Source organism: Larimichthys crocea, chromosome X, assembly GCF_000972845.2.
Source record: "Larimichthys crocea isolate SSNF chromosome X, L_crocea_2.0, whole genome shotgun sequence".
In the NCBI taxonomy this organism is placed as follows: domain Eukaryota; kingdom Metazoa; phylum Chordata; class Actinopteri; family Sciaenidae; genus Larimichthys; species Larimichthys crocea.
The window spans coordinates 11,577,292-11,597,379 of NC_040020.1; the positions used below are offsets into that span (position 1 = coordinate 11,577,292).

The 20,088-nt window shown below is 39.3% G+C and overlaps 1 protein-coding gene across 1 annotated transcript in view; it reads right to left on the reverse strand.

The window, feature by feature from the left end:
• Nucleotides 1–19,234, reverse strand: part of tusc3 (tumor suppressor candidate 3) — a 65,877-nt gene extending 46,643 nt beyond the window's left edge. Inside the window, exon 1 of the mRNA XM_019257971.2 lies at nt 19,086–19,234. Coding sequence (XP_019113516.1) covers nt 19,086–19,190 — 105 coding nt within the window. The 5' untranslated portion in view covers nt 19,191–19,234. The remainder of the gene's footprint in view (nt 1–19,085) is intronic.
• Nucleotides 19,235–20,088: the final 854 nt, after the last annotated feature.

Below are 20,088 nucleotides of genomic sequence, written 5' to 3' on the forward strand. Positions count from 1 at the left end.
AAAACAGAGACAAAGAGAGAGAGAAAGCTGAAAGAAAAAAAGACAGACAAGAGATGGAAATTAAAAAACAGTAGAATGTGGTGACACACGGCTAATGTTACTGTTTCAGGCTGGGAACTGCAAATGTACCTAACAATATTTTTATACTAGCAATATCATACACAACTAAACAGGATTATGACTGCAAATTGGTAACTAACCATATCACCGCTGGGTTGCTAGTTTTTGCCAGTGAAAAGAACAGGAACACAAAGCGATTATGTGGGCTACTACATCTCCCTGACACATGGCTAAATCATCAGGAAGCAGGGGACATGTTACCATCAAGTGTTCCCGTACCTTATTATCTTTACTTTAGCTCACTATCCCTCTTACTCTGAAGTGAAAAAAAAACTTCAAGCAACTTACCACTCTGGGCAGAATTTGATGTGAGTGTTTGAGTAATCACATAAATTCAAGAGTCTGCATGTTTGGGGTCCCACTCTCGCTGTGGATGTGTTCATCTCCCTGCACTTAGTGTTCAGCTTCACGCATTTGTTTGTGTGTTTGTATGTGTCATGTAATCAAATGATTCAGGCACAGAGAGTTTTGCACTCAGCTCACTTAGTGATTTTGGTAGCACAGGTCAGCTCTGGGTGGTCTTAAGGTTTAATTAAAAAGAGAGACGCCAGAAAAAGTGTCACAGCTTGATGTGCAGCCACATCCTCCTCCTTAATCCATTTCACATCAAATTAGAAAGAAAAATGGTACTCAGGAAGGATGTCAAAAAGTGTGAGTGTGTGCTTTTAAGCAAATAAAGGGTATCATTAGCATATGACACCTTAAAAATGAGAAATAGAGATGAGGTGGAGAAACTGATATGAGCATACTAGAAAAAAAAAACTGTCCAATTTGAGGGAAGAGATAGGGAGAAAAGTATATATCATAGTTTTATTATAGTGTATTATAGTTAGTATAGTATAGTTCACACTAGCCCAGTTCAACATGGTAAAAATAAAATGGACAGATGCAACCAGAACGATGGAAAAGAAGAGGAAGCAGGCACTTCTCCCTCTCTCAATTGCTCTTCACTATATCTATAAATTTATTATGTTATATAGTATAGTTTCTTCCTAAATATAATGCTCGGTCTAGCAGCACTTTTCCCGGTAATATGCTGTACTGTCCACTTCCATTTACCAATTAGATACAATTCAATAAAGAGACTTGATACTTGAGAGAGCTGAAACTTTAGACTTGACAGAAAATTGAAAATTACTTTCTGAAGTGATGAATGAAATATGAGTTTTGAAGTAAGACTTGGGCAAGTATTACCTCAGTACTGCAGTAATTTAACGCACACTGAGGAGGTGAGTTCATTACAATGCTAATAATTTTTTTTCCGTCTGATCGTGACTAAACAGCAACTTATCTCCATCAAGAACCAAACAGCAAAGTCACTTTTCAGTCAAGCTTTGTTCTTGTTAAATACAAAAGTAATAGTTCCCGTCAGTGCTTCATAAGTTTTGCACTAAAAGTAAGAATTGTGAAGGATCTAGAGATTCCAATTTACCCAGTCAACTTTCACCATGTCCACTTCACATACTTAAATCACACTTTATTGCCAGTTTCCAAAAACAACAACACATTTAAAGACAAAAGCAAACACAGTTTCAACTCTCCTGGCCAAACCGCTGGGGAGCGCTGTCCAATCAAAAGCAAAAAGTCAAAAAAAATCCATACTGTCACATCCTTATTTCCACAAAGGGTACAAAGGATGGACTGACCTGCATTCTCTTGTGTTATCTACAGTACTGTAACAACAATAATTGGTGTTAAAAAATTGAAGTATAAGGTGAGAGGAGACGGAGAGGGACACAAAGGTGGCAACAGCTGGCTTATGTGTAAAGCAAAAGACAGAGGGAAAGTGGAAATGAGGGGTGTGGACTAACTAAAGGTCATCGAGGTGCGAGCCTGTCAGACTACCAGGTCAGTCACCTTCCTTTTCTCTTCTTCCCAGGTGTGTTGTGTGTCATTACTGTGTGACCTTTAGGTCTGAACCCTCCATGTGCTCCTCTCTCTCAGTCTTTGAACATTATGCATCTGTCCGACATGCAGACTGTGCCAAATTGTCCGGAGTGATTATTTTTAATGGTCAAAGTCATGGCCAAGCGCACAATGCACATACTTGTAAGCGTTTTAGAAATACAAGTGTAATTGGCCTAGTATGCTTCCTCATTAGCCTTTGGAACCTAACACTAGTATTAGCACCTAATAACGGTGAGTTTAATGTGCTCCTAATTAGCCTTATAAGCCATTCACATTTGTTATTCGCTTCTGCTTAGGTAAGCATTCGGTCTCACTAGACCTATTACACATGGAAGAAGAGCAGCTTTTGAATGCACTTCTGAGAATTATCTCTAAAAATATCACAAGTATACCTGACTTAACTGTGCAAAGGAAAACACTTATTACCCACATGGGTTACCCTGAAATAGAAATTTACCCCAGGTAAATAAACAGACTGACTGCAGTTTGTGGGATTTGCCATTCCTTATTAACAATATGTCAGAACCCGTTGGGTATTGTCTGACGATGATTTGGCTCTGAGGGCAATAGTCAATGTTTTTTTTCTGGTGTATGTGGTATAGTTACATTTTCTGGATATCTGGGCCAAGACTTTCTCTGCAGTCTGATTAGCAACTTGACTGAAATAATAACGACAAAGACGCATCGTGGCAAATCTCAATAAACAGGTGTATAAAAAAAGATATATCGTCATCAGACGACAGCCGATAGGTTTCAAGACTGTATTTAAACCAAACTTTTGATCTCCACATGGATTGCATGCAACCAAAGCTTGCTCAAAAGTAATTAGTCAATACTACTTGGACTACAAACAGGAACCAGAATGTCTCCAATGCCAAAATCGTGGTCCCTTGCCTCCAGGCTCTACATTCATATGTAGATATCCCATGTTACAACATTGGGTGTAAAGGGACATCATGAGTTTGGATGCAATTTCAAGATTTTGTTTATTGAAGAGTAAAACCGTGATTATTTATCTTACTTTATATGTGTCCATGTTTGACTGTCTGTCTGTTTCCTTTCCTTTTAATGTGCCTCAAACCTGTTTTTTCCCTGAAAAATTAATACACTATATAAGTATAAATACAATTAACTTACTTGCATATGTGGTTTTAATTCATGCAAACATTGCTTGGAGTCTTAAGCTTTTGGTTTGATGCAAAGTGCTAGATTAGCACAATGACTCACACAGCTGTGTTTTTCTCTCTCCCACAGCGACAAAGTATTACTAACTTCAGTATGCCAAGGAAACACTGATTAGTCAAATAGTTCCCATAGTGTGGAAAATAAAAATGTAAGGCTGACAAGCATAAAGTTCTTTTTTTAATGAAAAATACATGGGAAATATGGGATAAATGGACATAAAGGATAATATGATCACTGTTGCTGTGCATACACACTGGGGAGACTGTAGATTCTGTAGGATGTCATGTTCTACAGTGTAGAACATGACATCCTTTAGATATCTTGACCACTGGGCACTGTCATTTTATCACAACACAACCCCAGTTTGATAAGCAGTGTTAGACTTGAATGGGCTGTCGTATGCACTAAAGAGCTCATTTGAGAATGAGCCGGCAATAAAGCCACTAGAGAAAAGCTGCTGTCCAGAACATTTCTTGTTTTATTGCCTGGAAAGAAATGCATGCATTAAAGCTTTAACCTCTGTCCAAGTACTCTGAATACAACCGTATGGGCCGTGATAGCAGTAATGTAACTTCTTCTAGCCCAGCAAGCTACAGCTGTCTTTCAGCCAACTGCAAAGTGTTGTCAGTCTCACAAGGGAGATGGTGAGCTAGTTGCACTAATCATATCGTGCTTCAAGCTCGACTGGTGAGACTAATTGGCAGGTCAATAATCTGAACAGCTGGGAAAGGGAGTGACCACCAGTTGCTCTGGTGAAACAAGGGTTGCAACAATCATCACAAATCAAGTTTCTCAAGACATGATCTGTCAGCCATAGTTCAAAGAGCCTTCTTCTCTTACTCGTTAACACGTTTATTTCTACCCAGGTTCCTCTGAGAAAAAACAATTCAAGATGTGTCTGCCAGGTTTCTACATTAAACGAAGGAAATGCAATATGTCTCTGACAATAGAAAACAAAGAATATGCAACAGAGCTGCCACAGTCCACAAAAACCCTTAAAATAAAACAGCAGAAGACTCAAGTTACTTCTCTGATGATTTAATTTACTAAATCAAAACAGCATTGCAACTTGACTTTGACTTAAATGATAGGTTATGACTACACTTAAATGAAAGCACCCTAAGCATGAAGACAGATAATGTTGGTCTTTGAAGTTATTCATCCATTTATTTGATTTACTTCAACACATCAACATAAAATGATTCACTTCCTTCCGTAACTTGACTTGCTGGGCTGATAAGTGAGGTGATGATGAACTTTTTGGAAGTGTTCAGAAACACATTTGACAACCAATTTGATACTCTAAGCATCCTCACTGATAATAATAATGGTAATGATGTGCGTTGTGTACCTGTGTTTATCTGTTGATGACGCTGAAAAGCTTACAGTGATAGCAAAGCTGCTGATTTCATCACTGTATGAGACTCACAGTCTGAAATAACTGGCATCCAGTCATTACAGGGCTAAGCTCTTGCTGTGCCAGAGGCTGTCGGGATGAGTAAATTCAGCAAAGAGAAACTCAGGCTGGTAGGTGAAGCATTGGCTTTTACCCAATGTGTTTAAATGGAGTGATGTCGATTGATGATGGTTTTTTAATGTAGTCCACATAACCCACAGGTGTGACATCTGAGTGGTCCCAGAGAATTTGAGGCTCACCAATACATTTTTTACAAATAAAAGCTGGTTCACCTGTTACTAGCAATGTGCAATATGTCATAGTTTACGATATATCGTCAAAAACATTCCCCAGGGTAAGAATATGTCATCCCATGATAAAAACGATAAATTTCCATTGATGACGTATGTATGTGCACGACACACTCGCAGCCCAACACGCATATTGACAAACATGGCGGAAGGTGGAGCAGATACGCTGGGCAGCGAGGAGCTCTTTCCTCACGCTCCAGCCACCAATCAGACACTCAGATCGGTCAAACCTCCAGAGCCTGAACTGTCTCTGAAGCAGAGACTATCCAGGTGGATTCATGGACTAAACTCTGATAATCTACCTGTGTTGTGTGTGTTCTCACTTTGTTTATTTCATGTACCAGCTTTGAGAGCACTTTGGTAGAGAGACATAGAGCAACAATAACAGAGAGCGAGCGCCGGCCTCGATAAAGCTGTTATTAATCAGAGAAATAAAAAGTTATTTCCTGATTGTTTCACAGCGGTTACATTCAGCAGGTACAGACACGCCCACCACCAGCTCCCTCTAGCCTTTATTATTATTTTGGTTATTAGGCTGAATTGGTGTTTATTCATCGTCATTTTTATCGTTCCCGTGAGAAATACCAGAAACTATCGGGATAAATGTTTTAGTCCATATCGCCCATCCCTACCTGTTACCCAAAACAGTGATGAAGAACACCAGGATAACGTGCCAAGAGTTGAGTTTTCAAGTGATTCCTAAGTTACCTAGTTATCACTAGTTGCTGACAAGCAGTGTAGCATTTCAAAGACTATTTTTAGATGAAGTCCGACACAGTGCTCACTCACAAAACACACCGGGACTACTTGACATCATTTCAAGCAAACTTCACGAAGAACATTGAGGGCAAAACATTCAAGCACCCAGGATTTATGAAAAAGGAGGCTTGGTCTTGATCAGATCTAATATACAATACAAATATAAAATAGACATAGCTTATCAAAACGCTAACAAATCTCACAAACAGCCTTAAAATGTCACACAAAAACATTCCCTTGTGTAAAATCACTAATGCTGTACTGTCCGTTGTGGTTACTGTCATTCCAATGAAATCAAGTTATTTTCCAAAAGAGCGGTTGAGAAAACGAGTGGGAGAGAAAGTGAGAAATTGAAAAGGAGAGAGAAAGAGACTAGGTCTGACACAAAATGGCATTTAGCATTTATACTGGCTACAGCTTTATGCTAAACTGCTTCAGTTCATCATGTTACATTACCGTATCGCTCCATGCGTGTGAGTGTGTGTGTTTAATAACTTATTTCGGGGCTATAAATCCAAAAATTGCAAGATGAACGGAATTATAATCCCTAATAAATCTCAATGCAACCAGGTGAAGGAGGATGAGAAATTTTCAAACCTTTTCTTCCAGGACATTCATGTGTTTCAAGTGATATTTTCTGTCTTAATAAGCAACGAAGCCTAAAAGGTTAGACATCCCACCACACCCTCCTCCTGCTGCTGCTCCATGGTGGAAAATCTCCCAGGTTTGACTGTGTTTGACTGAGCGAGATGAGAAGCAGGAGACCATGGTGATTACTTGACATTCCCTGGACAAATAAATGCTTTCAAAAGGCTATGTTAACATAATTCAATAATTCATAACCAGCTTGATTAATTCTATGTGTAGAGTTACCTAACAAGGACGTACTGTGGTCATAAGCACTGTCCCTGAGTCAAACAAGGTAAGCAAGAACCCTGCTTACGTCCTCTTACGTCGGCAGTTACCCTCTCATAACAAGTGTTTCCAATAAGGCAGTCTTATGACAGCCTCTCTGCCATGCAGAGGAACACACACACACACACACACACACACACACACACACACACACACACAGTCTTTAGCCTTGTGCAGAGAGTTAACAGGCTTTCTGCCAGTGAAGCAGAAAGACTAAGAGTTTAATAATAGAGAATCATCAGATATCTGTGACAGGCAACTTGTACACACACACACACACACACACACACACACACACACACATATAACAGTACATGCACAGTGTTAGGAAAAGCTTCACTATAAGGCTTTCAATCAAACAACTTAGTCTGGTTGTGCGTATGTATGCGCATATATGTGTTAAGATGTATACTTATGTATCTGAATGTATTGCTGTGTGTAGTATGTGAGTTTGCGTATGGCCTGCGAACTGTCACAGCCACACAGGTCTGTCTGGAAGGATAAGAGTGAGACGTCTTATCAGCCACAAGCCAGACAGACACAAACACTCATTCTTAGACACTCACTCACAGACACAGACACACACGCAGACACACGGATAATATGCTACCTCATATCAGCTATACAGCAAGGCCTGTCACTGGAGGGGGACGGTGCTGGGGAGCAAAGAGGGAAGAGAGTAGATGCATGGAGGATGAGGGGGGGGGAAGTTAAGGGATAAAAAAAAAAGAAAATGGCATGACGAGGGACGAGAAGTGACAAAGAACATTTCCCTCTGGAGATAAGGAGTGATGAAGAAAGGCAGAAATGTATGATCAGAGAAGTATGTTGGACATTAGCAGACTGTCCGGTAACCGAAACATCATGCTATCACTGCATCAGTTGTCCTGATACAGCAGTTATACAACACTGAGATTTTAGTACGTTTCAGTTCAGCAGCGACACATGAGCAGACTAATATCATGCTCGTTGCTTATTATATTGGAAGGATTTCCATAGTTACAACTCGCAAGGGTTTAAGTCACCTAAGAACTCAAAGGTGAGGGTTAAAAATACGACACATTGACAATAGAATACTATAGTGTTTGAGAAAGTTGTAACCAAGTGGGATTTATCAGAGCTTTCAAAAATGATGCTGAGTTCCACAGTCATAAATTCAACTCATTGATGTGAAGATTGTAGTTAAAAGGTCCTAACTAAGGTTGCAAAGGGGTGGCCAATTTCAAGTAAATTTTCGGTAAATTTCCAGAAACTTTTGATGTGAAATTAAGCTGGGGAATTTTGGAAATATTCCAAATTGGAAATTTCCTATGGGAATGATGGAAATTTATGGGACTTGATGGTGATAATTTAATAATTGGGGCTAAGCTAGCATCATGACAAGACCTCATAAATGGTCAATGAAATGATGCTAGATACAGCTTATCAGCTAGCTATTTACTGTGTGAATACATTTTGATGTGCTATTTGCAGGTTAAACATTTATACCACACATCAACTATATTTACCCCATTATGTCATCAAAACGTACTTCACTTTATGAAGTTCATCGGCTCAAATGTGTGGCTCCAATAGTCTTGTGCTCTGGGCTCAAAAATGTAGTCAAGGGCTCTAGAAATCATCCGTGCATGTGATGGAGGAATGTGCAGTGCATGTAGAGGGCGTAGCATCAATAGTCCTGCAGTAAGCAGTGTGCTATGTGCATGTGATTGAGGAACAGCATCGATATTCAAGTGTACTTACATGAAATCTGGTTACTTTAGTCAAGATTGTGCTAAAATTTATTTAGCAACAAGTTCCCTGTTAAGGGCCAACCTTCAATTTTTGTAAATTCCCAGTTTATTATCCCATGGAAAGTTACCAACTTTGAAAATTCCAAGATTTTTTTTCCCTAGTCCTAACTAACTCCATGAATGAATAATCACTGATCACAGAAAGCATGACTTCCTGACGTTGTGACTGACTGATTGATGAACAAGCTGATGAAAAGACTGACAAGTCAACACTGAGTGAGTCTGTTTGAGGAAATTAATGCAAATTGCAAAGTAATCAAGAGACCAGTATTATTACCTGTTGTTGTAGCTAATTAGTATGTAACCAAGTGACCAAGTGGGCTGTTGGACTAAATGGCTGAGTGACTAACTACATAAATAACTTAAGGGGTTATTGAGTGAGTAAGTGACTACCTGGTTCATTGAATGGCTGACTCAATGGCAAACTAAACAAAAACGAGAAATATATTTCTGAAGGAGCAAGAGGCTTTACTTCTTATGGCACTGAGAAATTCACGTTCACAACAACAAGAAACCACCCTGCACTCCTCTCAGATTTAACAGGTTTGGCCCAGAAATTAGCTTCGGAAATGTCAAGAAAATGGCAAAAAGAGTTAGCAGGGAGTGACAAAGGGAGGGAAGAAGAAAGCAAAGAGGACAAGGTAAGGACTTGATGGAGGAGAAAAGCAGGGAATAAAGCTAAAGAAAAGAGAGAAATCATTTCATGACACAACATAATTATAGAAATGTCAAAGGGGTGCACTGAGACGGGTGGTTGAAGGAAAAAGACACAGGGGAGGTGACAGGGGAGGAGAAAAGGGTGGATAACGGGATGGAAAGAGGGAAACCACTCAAAAAATTTGTTATAGAAGTGCTGGAAAGGGGAGGAAAAAAGGAGGAGGAGAGGGAGGAATAACAGAGGGGGAAAATGACTTGGGAACACAGGCCATCAGTCATTGGGAAAGCAGGCTTGACACCACTGCATCAATAATTCAGATGACTACGGTTAAATGAGCGAGATCCAAACAAATCACCCCTGGATTCACTGGGAGAACATTGCAACATTTCACTGCGCAAAATATGGCACCATTATGGTTGCTTTTTAGCTGCAGTTTGGGCTGTATTGGCAACACACAATGGAAAGTGGGTTGAACACGATATTCATCTCTCTTGAACCTTTGAAACATTCACATTTATTTTCATAAGAAAAAAAGAGGGGGGAGATAGAATCACCTGAGACTGAGCATTGGCATGCAAGCATGAAATTTTAAAACCAAAGGTAAGGATCCATTGAATTTGATAGAAGATAGAAATAAAAGTGGAAATAAAAAGTGATAAAGTAGATGGAAAACAAAAAAAGAGAAGCAACAAAAATAAGAATTTGTCGTCGTGAGAATACTGATGGTGAAAACGGCTGGAGTGAAGCAAACACGCACAAACTATACACTCTAGATCAAACCCAGTGTGATGTCTGGCATTGGAAGGATGACTAACACACGTACACAGTAAACGCACAATCAACAAGTTCTTACCACCCAACAGCACCAACTCAGCATGAGACAATATTGAAACTACAATCCACGCAGCATGATAACAGGCCCTCATTTATACGGAGTGGTTGTTGTTCATGCAGTTGGTAAAGCCAACTGTCTGAGCAATAACATTCACCCTATGATAGCTTTAGTCAGAGAGGAACAGTCTTAACACAAACATGACAGCCAATACGTGGGAGTGAAGATGCTATCCTCTCTGGGCATTACTGTGTCTATTCTCACCTGGACGTTTCGTTTTCTCAAGTGCATTCATCATCACCTGGCCTGTCCTGCTAGCAAGCAATCTAACGTAATACAGGTGAATGCTCCCCTGGTGTCCTGGGCCGTGGACTGTTTGATGTGAACACTGTGCAGGACTAGTGTACAGCTGGACAACAAGCTGGAACGAGCTGAGAACACAGATGCTGTGCACAAGAAGTGCCAGAGCCGATTCTACATTCTGCAGGGGCTCCAGTCATTCAACTAAGATACCGCTCTGTGGTAGCCAGTGCAATTTTCTTTGCTGTTGTGCTCTGACAGAGTGAGGACAGTCAATACCAACAGAATCAACAATCTTATAGAACTGAAGACTGGTTCAGCTCTGGTGTGGAGTTTGATTCTTGATTCTTTGGTGGTAGTAGGGCCGTCCCTTAGTTGCACTGGCTATCTAGCCTGGCATAGCCAGACCACATGTATCACTACAGTGCTCTGAGCGCAACATAGTGATGTAATATTTGAGCGGGGGTTTTCTGCATACCTCTATGATGCATCATATTCTACAGCCAATCACAAGCATTATCCAATCTTGGAACAAGCTTGCTGCATGCTCACTGACACTGATACAATTTACTCATTGGGTATCCCAATGAAATAGCATTTTTGGCAATAAAAGTATCAAAGTTCAGCACCAAGCCCTCAGTGGTAGTGTCAGTGGGGAGGATGCTGCGCAAACTGCTGAGCATCATTAACAATGAGCCTCACCCTCTAAACAAAGCGATGCTCATGCACAGGATCACCGTCAGCAGCCAACTGTTACCACCACGACGCACGGTTCGCCACAGGAAACTCTTTCTTCCTGTGGCAATCAAACTTTGCAACTCATCTACCTCATGTTGAGAGATGGACAGCAGAAGCATGGGGTACTGAGGTGGCTCCAGCCTTCATTTCAGCTCTGTTCTGCTCTGTTTGTTTAGTCTCTTTATTTTCAAATTTTCAGAGCCATTGGTGTACTTGCTCACTTCTAACGGAAATCCATCATAAAAAGAGTATTCTTATGATGTCATTTATGATGCATACATCAAAAAAGGGCTCCCCAAGGACAAGAGACCAGGGAAAATAAAGCCACAAGTGAAACTCTTTTCCTTTTCCCTTTGGATAAATCTGATACAACATATAGAGTTAAGCATGTAAAAAGCTTAATATTCATTAATTAATTATAACTGGTAGAGGAAAGGCTATCATTTCTCACACTGTACAGGCCTGTACTATAAAATCTATAGGTCGAAAGACACAGTACAGAATGCGTAAACTGTGAGCTGTGTTTTTTCCTCAGATGAACAGGTCAGACAGAAAACCAAGAGTCAATAGTGCTTACACAGTGTTTAGCTTCATAAGCCCCAGTCTAAACTCAGCAAGTAGCTTGGGTTATGCCCTGAAGGGCATACCCAGTAGTTTATTGTGCCTCTGTGTGCAGAGGTAGCATGCTCTTATTATTCCGATTCACTTATTAGACTGGTCCCTGGGTGTGGTGGCAAGCCCACTACAATGCAATCTCTATCTCTCTGTAGATATATAACTCTCTAGATATATAATTCTCCTTGCCTAATACTCGCTGCCTTGGACTTTTTTTTTCGCTCTCTCCACCTCCCCTGACTCCATATGCCTAGGTATAGGAAGTGCTTACATTGGTCCTTTCTTTGTGCTGTAGTCAGCCTTAAGACAGAAACACAACACAAGCTAGATATAATATCTAGCAGAGCTGGGGTGATGAACGAGGGAGTATTGAAGTGATATAAATATTCTTTCTCTCTCCATGACTTTTTCTTCCAATCCCTGTGGGGCATATAGCAGGATTTAAAAAGGCAGGGGTCCACCACCGCTGCCCTAACTTCTTTTTTTTCCCCTTTTCATTTATTTATTTCTTCCTCCACGTCACACAATCTTGATGCTTAACGTTCTCCTTAACTTCTCCTTCTCTCTACCAGACTCCATTTAGTATCTACATCTTCCACATGCTGATTGGCTCTAAGGGGAAGAAATAGGGAAATAAGGAAAATGTCCCGTGCTTTCATAACTGTCTTGGGCATACATAACAGTGGCCAAAACCCACTGCTATCAGTGCTGACAGTAATAGCATTTTCCATTGGTGTGATACAACACACTTTTGCTGCAAAGCGTTGTGCTGAACTGTGCCCATCTGAAATTCCACAGGAAACTCATGAAGCAAGATTACCAAGCTAACACACTCTAAGCAGAGCCAAAGTGTGATTGTACTCATCCTCAACTGAACTTTGCTGTCAGTCAAATGAATTGCTAAAAAAAATACTGAAGTGCTTAATGCTTAGATCAAAGGGGTTAAGGAGAGATCATAAGAGACACATAGATTTAGATTTGGCATTTGATTTGACCCCTCGTTAAACGTTTAATGTGTGTGATCAAACTTTATTTATATTTCATACAGAGTGTTTGCACTGTTTCATGTACCTTGTGACACAGGGGATGGTAGAAATATTCCATGCCGTCACCATATTGAGTTCTTTCATTCACCGCCTGTAGTTACATTTCTGAGAAAACACTCATCACCTACAGTGCGGCCTACAGAGTAGCTTCTGAGCCTAAACACACAATTGCCATATAGGTACCATGTAAGCCTTTAACACACAGGTATAAATCCAGCTTCACTGTGCATGTCTGGGTAATTTGCTTGGCTGTTGTCTTCTAATCCACCTGCCCACTTATCATGCCTTCGAAGTTGTAATGAAGTCCATTCCTTCCTCAAACTGTTAATGCAAATTCAAAACTGCTCCTTCCTGTAGAGGACTTATGGCAGTGCATCTTTACTTCATATCTTTGCTAGATTTCATTAAGATTCCCAGCAGTGTTTTGGTCTCAGCTGATTTTGGTATATAAAAAAGACATTGTGAATAAACATTATGGAGTCAGTTTATATTGTGTTATAACTAAAAAAGGGTTTATAAAAGCAATTGTAATGCCTAAATTAACTGAAAGGCTTTTACAGTGAAGCACATGCTGACAATGTTAAATTAGCCACTGAGGGCTATCTATCTCCTTGTTTGATAGATGTAGGTCCTAAAGTTCACTCCAAAAAAATGGGAGTAGATAAAAGTTAGGTTCCTATCGGTTAGATGATCAGTAACACTATAAAACGAGTCAACAGAACTAAATCCAAATGCCAAACGACTGCGACGCCAGCATCCAAACCAACCCTGAAGCCAAATATTTTAATGTCAGAATTCTCTTGTGCACTCAGGCCTTTCTCTCCTGCTCTGTACACTGCAACTGTAGACTAGACAGACTAAAATGCATTCAGTGCAGCAGCTAAATAAAGACGTTATCTGTCTGTTATGCAGCTGTTATTGTAACCATAAGGAGCAAGTAACTAAAGAATCAGGAGAGAAAAGGGGTCAAGGACAGACAAAAAAATGATGCTTTGAATACTGACTAGACATGTAAATATTAAAGTATCAAACATTTGAATGATGAAGGACAGCCTTAATTAACTGAACTTTTAGCCCTACCCAGCCCTACAGTTTACAGCTTGGTGACCAGGGCAGGACGAAGAGCTGTGAGGGAGAGCAGAAGTTGGTGAGATGAATACAAAATGCTGCTTCACCATTTGGTCCATTTCCAGCTAAATAAGATCTTCCTCCGCCTCCTCTGCCATGGCCTGAGGCAGGCAACTGGGAAAGAACATTTCTCACATTATAACCCCTCAATATCTCTCCTGTGGCTCATTGGAAGTATGTCTGACTGTGTGTGTGTGTGTCTGAGTGTGTCTGAGTGTGAGTGTGTGAGTGTGTATATGTGGCAGAGTCACACTCAGATCTTCCAGACAGGGTGGACCAAAGTTAAATGTTGGTGGACAAAATATTGAAGTCAAAAGATAGTTAAAGATAGTGGCAGAGGAGTAAACTAATAATAGCTGGATACATTTCAGCTGGGTAAGTGATTGAGAAATACTCTTTCTGTCACTCATTAGATATTGTAGAGGTGTCCTTGAGTCGGTCAGTGCCTAACAGCAGACTGTGGCTATTACGGGCAGTTCCCTGGTGTAATTTTGTGAATGTGAAGCAAGGCATTGCTGAAAATAAGCACTGATGTCAGCAGACTGTCCCAGGGTAAAAAAAAACCCTTAAAAATAGGAATTTAGGCAGTATTCATTAATAACTGTGAAACTGAAGCTTTAAACTCCTAACCACAACTGCTGAAGATATTGGTTTTATTTATCCGCAGACTGCTGTAGGCTTTGAACTCAAACCTTTGACCGACAGTTATCATCAAAATGACAGTGACTGAGATATTATTCAGTGAAATACATGAGCCGATCTGGATATTTTTTTTTTTTGTATGCTTAGGCCTGAAGTCAGTTTCTCTTTCTACCCTGTCGTTTATCCTTCCCACGCATGCTTACACTAATTTGCATGTTGTGTATCATGTTATCAGCTGTTCTCATCAGCTGGTTACATCTATCCAATACCACCGTGACACACATGCATTGTTAGCCTATCATTTTGCTGCTGTCTTTTTAAAAATATGATTATCTCTCTCCATTCACACAGCGGTTATACATGCGCCATCCACCTCTCCATCTCTTCACAGTCTTCACAGATTCATTAGCTTCATTATTTCATCCGCCATCAGCCTCCACCACCAGTGTCTGCACTCCATGGGGAGATTTTGCTGCTCCTCGAGTCTAAGAATCTCAAACTTTTGCCAAGACTCATACATCAAATGTCATCTGTTATAATACACATGGTCTCTGCCTTATTCCCTTGTCTTTCGTGATTGAACTGTTGGCTGTATGTTTCATCTTCATTGATAAAGAGATTCATGTGAACTTTCATTCGAACTGTTTCTACTGTAGGACTTGCTGATACAAGAGTGAGAAAATTAATGCGGCTAAAGATACTATTGTATCAAAAAGTCACCTGTCGTAAATGTTAGTATTAGGGATGTAATGATACACTCAACTCATGACTCGATACGGTACGATTTTTTTTCGATTTTTTTTTTCAAAATGAGCTACAGACAAATTATGACCAAATAAAATTATCTTTTTTTTTTTTACATGAAAAATGTCACTTTTCTTTAGAAACAGTAAACTGCTGTTAACTGGTGTGATGTGCAGTTTTCACTCACAAGGTGGCGTAACGTTACTTTGCCTTTCACTGTGGTGGCAACTAATATGCTGCTGCATGTTGCTCGTGTTGCCGCTATATGTTGCAGTCTCTTGCAATATTTACATGCTGTTTTGGTTTTGTCTGTCCATTTCTCACGGTTGTATTCGTGTATATAGGGAATCCAAAATGCCGCCACACAGGTGATTCAAAATTGCTCGGTGCGTCCTCTATTTCAAAGCTATTTTCTACCGTCGCCATGTCTTCCCTTGTTCTGTGCTCCGTACCTACGTAGTGACATAAGTCACGTGACTTGACGTCTGACGTTGAACAAATGAATCACCAACCAGTGACTTTTTTTTAAGATAACGTAACCTATTTCTAAGTTAAAAAAAGAATAAAAAGAACATATCCTACTTCTCTCGCATTCGCAAAGAATCGCGAATCATTTTTTCTGTCAACCGATGCGAATCATCACACATTTGTACCGATTTTTAATCGTGTCACAATGCATCGTTACATCCCTAGTTAGCATTACAGAAAGTGATAAATATGTGCTGATAATGTCATATCATCACTCCAATGGTTGTGACACATTCATTACACATACACTTTGCAAGCCATCACAGTAGTGTTAAATAAATGTGTAAGTGTTTACAGCTAACTTGGGAGTAAATATGTCAGTCTCAATTATTCATACATTCCCTCTTTGTCATTCAAAGGCATTTTCATCAGTGGTTAATCTGTCCATTTATTCATCAGTTTGTTCTTCTACCCAGTCAGCTCTTTCAATCGTCCATTTGTTGACATATTAATTTATTTTTCATTTATCCAAATATTTGTTCACCACATGCATTTCACATGCATTCCTTCATTTATTTATTCCGCAATTTGTCTACTCAATCAATTTTCTATTTATATGCTAAGCCAGCTGAGGACAAAGGTGGAGATGAGGTGGTGCAAGAGTAAAGTTACAGCAGCATTGTGACTTGTGCTTGGCCCATAACAATGTTTTAAATCAACTTAAGGCTGCCCACTAAACAATGATGATATGAGATCTGAATTAGGGATGATATCAGCACATCGCTGGTAGGCTTTAAAATTAAACATTGGCATCAGCCATTTCTGCCGATAAGACACCACAAACAATAAAATCTAGTGTAAAGAGGTATAATTATGTCTGCAATGCGGAGGTGTTTTAAAGTTTCTGAAACAGGTTGCAGAGTTGCTATTTGCAGAGATTCCTCAGCATTGGTCATGCAAGAAGGAGCAAAATCGCATTCCTTCAACAGTACCATTTTAATTAAGAGCTATCATCCAGGCCATTACAAAAAATGTGTAAAGAGAAACTGACACTCAGCAGAAAAATACTGTCACTAGACTCATCTCCAGTCCTTTAACAAAGCCAAAAAAATATGACTGGGACCACCCGAGGGCCAAAGACAACCCTCAAGCCTTTAGAGTGTTGAAAATCCAACCAGGTTTACATAAGTACCTCAGTGCGCCCAGCACAAGCAGTGAGCGACTGTTCAGCACTGTCTTCCATGTCATAGACAAAAAGAGGGATCTTATACCTGTCATCCAGGAAACATTTTCACTAGATTTTGTGCCCTTTGGTTTGTTTGCACATCACCAGGCTGCTGCAGGGTTGTTTGTAGCTCATAGAAAAGTGCAGTGCAGATTAAGCCTAGTGTTAAGTTTACTATTCTAAGGATTTTAGAGGCACATAATGGGCTCTTATTTTTGAATGAATTAATTCAGCTGATATAATTTTGTAGTCGACAGCAAACGCATCTGTAAAGAATATGTAGCCTGCTATTTTAGGCTCATTTAGTCAACAGTGTGAAAAAGAGTACACTGTCTATTTATGTGAGCTCAGTTGGCTTTAATTGCTGTACAATACACCTTACTTTCACACCATCCCTGCGGACAGAAATTACATTTATTTACTCATTTTGCAACTTGTGAAATAGATCATATTGGCCGTGGTTGTAGCTATTGTCAGGGCTGTCTAAGGGAGGGCACCATCCAAGCCTGTTAAAGTGGGAGTTTTGTTTTAAAATGTTACATAAAAATAAATGGCATGTTTTATTTTCCAGTATTTTTGCATCTGCCAGTGGACTATAAGACGATAAGAGTTAGGCATAATAATGTGCCCCGCTACAATAAAGATTATGTTGATGTTCTCTGTAATTAGGTGGTGGTTGTAAAGTATTGGCATATCAATTATCATCAAAACTTGTGCCCTAGATATGAACCTAATGGACTTAAACCTAAATTACCTAAATTATTTAATTGTCTCACCATTAACACAGGCTTCTGTTTTGTTTTATCACAGGGCAGGGTTTGGTCTGAATCTCAGTGCTGCCATGAGTGATACAGGAGAGAGGTGTGTTGGGACTGTGTTATTTAACATCACAAACGAATGCTGATGTTAGCTGCCAGTAAGGCCACTAAAAACATGAACCACACGGATCAAAATGTGATACTTGATATGCAAGCTTTTCAGCGTTATCTGCAGGTGAACTGTAATCTAACAGGACAGGCGGCCATGAATAATGTAGGCTGACAAACTAATCTCACAATATTATTTTGTAAAACCAAAGGTCAAAAATGAACATTTACATACAAACGCATAATATAATATTTATCAGTATCTGTAGCAGTATTTGTTTGTTAATTATTGGTAAGAATAAAGAGTAAGAATAAATGCATTAGTGATTAGGTGTCGCATTTTAATGAAGGCAAACTATCTGCAGACAACAAAAGCAGGAATGACATATACATTATGAAATAGTAGCATGTAAAAATATTTTACTCTCTTTTATTTATTTAAGTATTTTATTTATTTCAGGCCTCCCACACAATATTATACACTCATGTTGCTGTAAAACAGTGAAAAAAAAAAATATATATATATATAATATATTATATATAGATATATATATATATATATATATATATATATACACACACCATACATACATACATACATACATACATACATACACACACACACACACACACCATACATATAATAGATATATATATATATATAATATATATATATATATATATAATATATATATATATATATTTAAAGCAGGTGAACATACACAGTATGTTGCCAAACAGCCTTTTCTGGTCTAGTGACAAATGACAGGCGCTTCCTGCTCACTTCCGTTTCAGGTGAAACAGACCTGCTGTGACTTCACTGAAATAACCACACACACTAAACCGGCTGTAGTTCCGGTGTATTGCAGCATCTTAATGCAGTTGCATCGTGCAGACATTTATTTATGGTTATTTTTAAGAATTTTTTCGCTAGCATCCTGCTAGCAACATCACGGTTAAGCTACGTAAAGCACAGCACTTCCTGCACACACGATTTTCAAAATAAAAGAAAAAAAAGAAAAACTATTGTGACAAAGCAGCGCTGTTAACGGAGTAATTACGCTAAATTAAACGTATTATAATCATCAGGGTGTCCGTGTTTACGTGTAGGATACATCAGTCGTGCTCTGTGAGTCAAATCAAATCAGTAATCTACACATTAGCCCAGCTACATTAGCTTACTGTGTCTACGTATTCATGTCATATTCAGCAGAAAGCAGGCAGAGCTTTTAAACTATGTTGTGTCTCTTACATTTACGTCACTTTAGTGGCGTTTAATGTTCCCTAAAGAGGAGATAACCACAGGTCTTTCCGACTCACTTCCTGTATATTGTCACCAGCTTAACGCACACCGGCAGATTTCATTTACACCCTCATCCCAGGAAACAGCGCCACAATATCGGCTGAAAAATACATTTAAGCGGTTAAAGCCTTACCTCCTTCTTCTTCTGTCCTCCTCCGGGCGGCAGACATAGCAGCACAAGGAAGAAAACACACAGGACCGGCAGGTTGACGAAGGATTTAGCCCAAACAAACGCCATGACGGAAGGATGCGCTGACTGCGAGACACGTCTCTGACAAGTGACTGGATTCTGAGTCGACCAATCAACGGGGAGAGATTTGAAACGCGGAAGCTTCTGGGTTTTGTAGTTTTTTTTAGACTGAGAGAACTACACCAACACACGGCTTGGTCCTAACAAATAGACGTTTTAATTATAATGCATTGCGTATTGCTGTATGTAACCTAACACTATGGCACGTTCTAAACTAAAAAAGTGTATCGGCAATTATTGCAGTAGTAAAAAAAAAAAAGAAAAAAAAAAGAAAAGGTAATGGACATCAATGAAAAATCCTTTGTCACAGACGATTAATGTAACATCTAACATCTGCATCCTGCATCTATTAATGTACATTAGTACAACATGTTATAGGCTGCATTAGAAATGTAGACATCATTTGAACCCACTATTGGCTTTATTTAAACTTGTCTTTTATATATATATATATATATATATATATATATATATATATATATATATATATATATATATATTAAAATTATATATATATATATATATAGATATCATATATATAAAACTTGAAAGGAGTGAGATGGCTGAGTAAAGATTTTCCCCTGTCTTACTGGTAAGCAGCGGGGCTTACTATTTGTCTCAGCAAATGTGACACCTGGACCAAGCCCAAGTAACGCAGAATCTTTCTCTCTGTTTCCCTCTCTCATATGTTTTGATGGGGGTGGGATTGTCACAGATGCTTGATAGAGTTAACTGAGGGGGACAAATGCTTTATGTCATCGTTCTCAGTGGCCTGTCTCCCTGTCTCCAGATAGAATTACACATAAGTTTTCATCAATTTATGTAAAAGTACAACACTGTAAAAAGGTATTTAAAGGTGCCATGGGGGACCCTTTAAAAAGGCAGC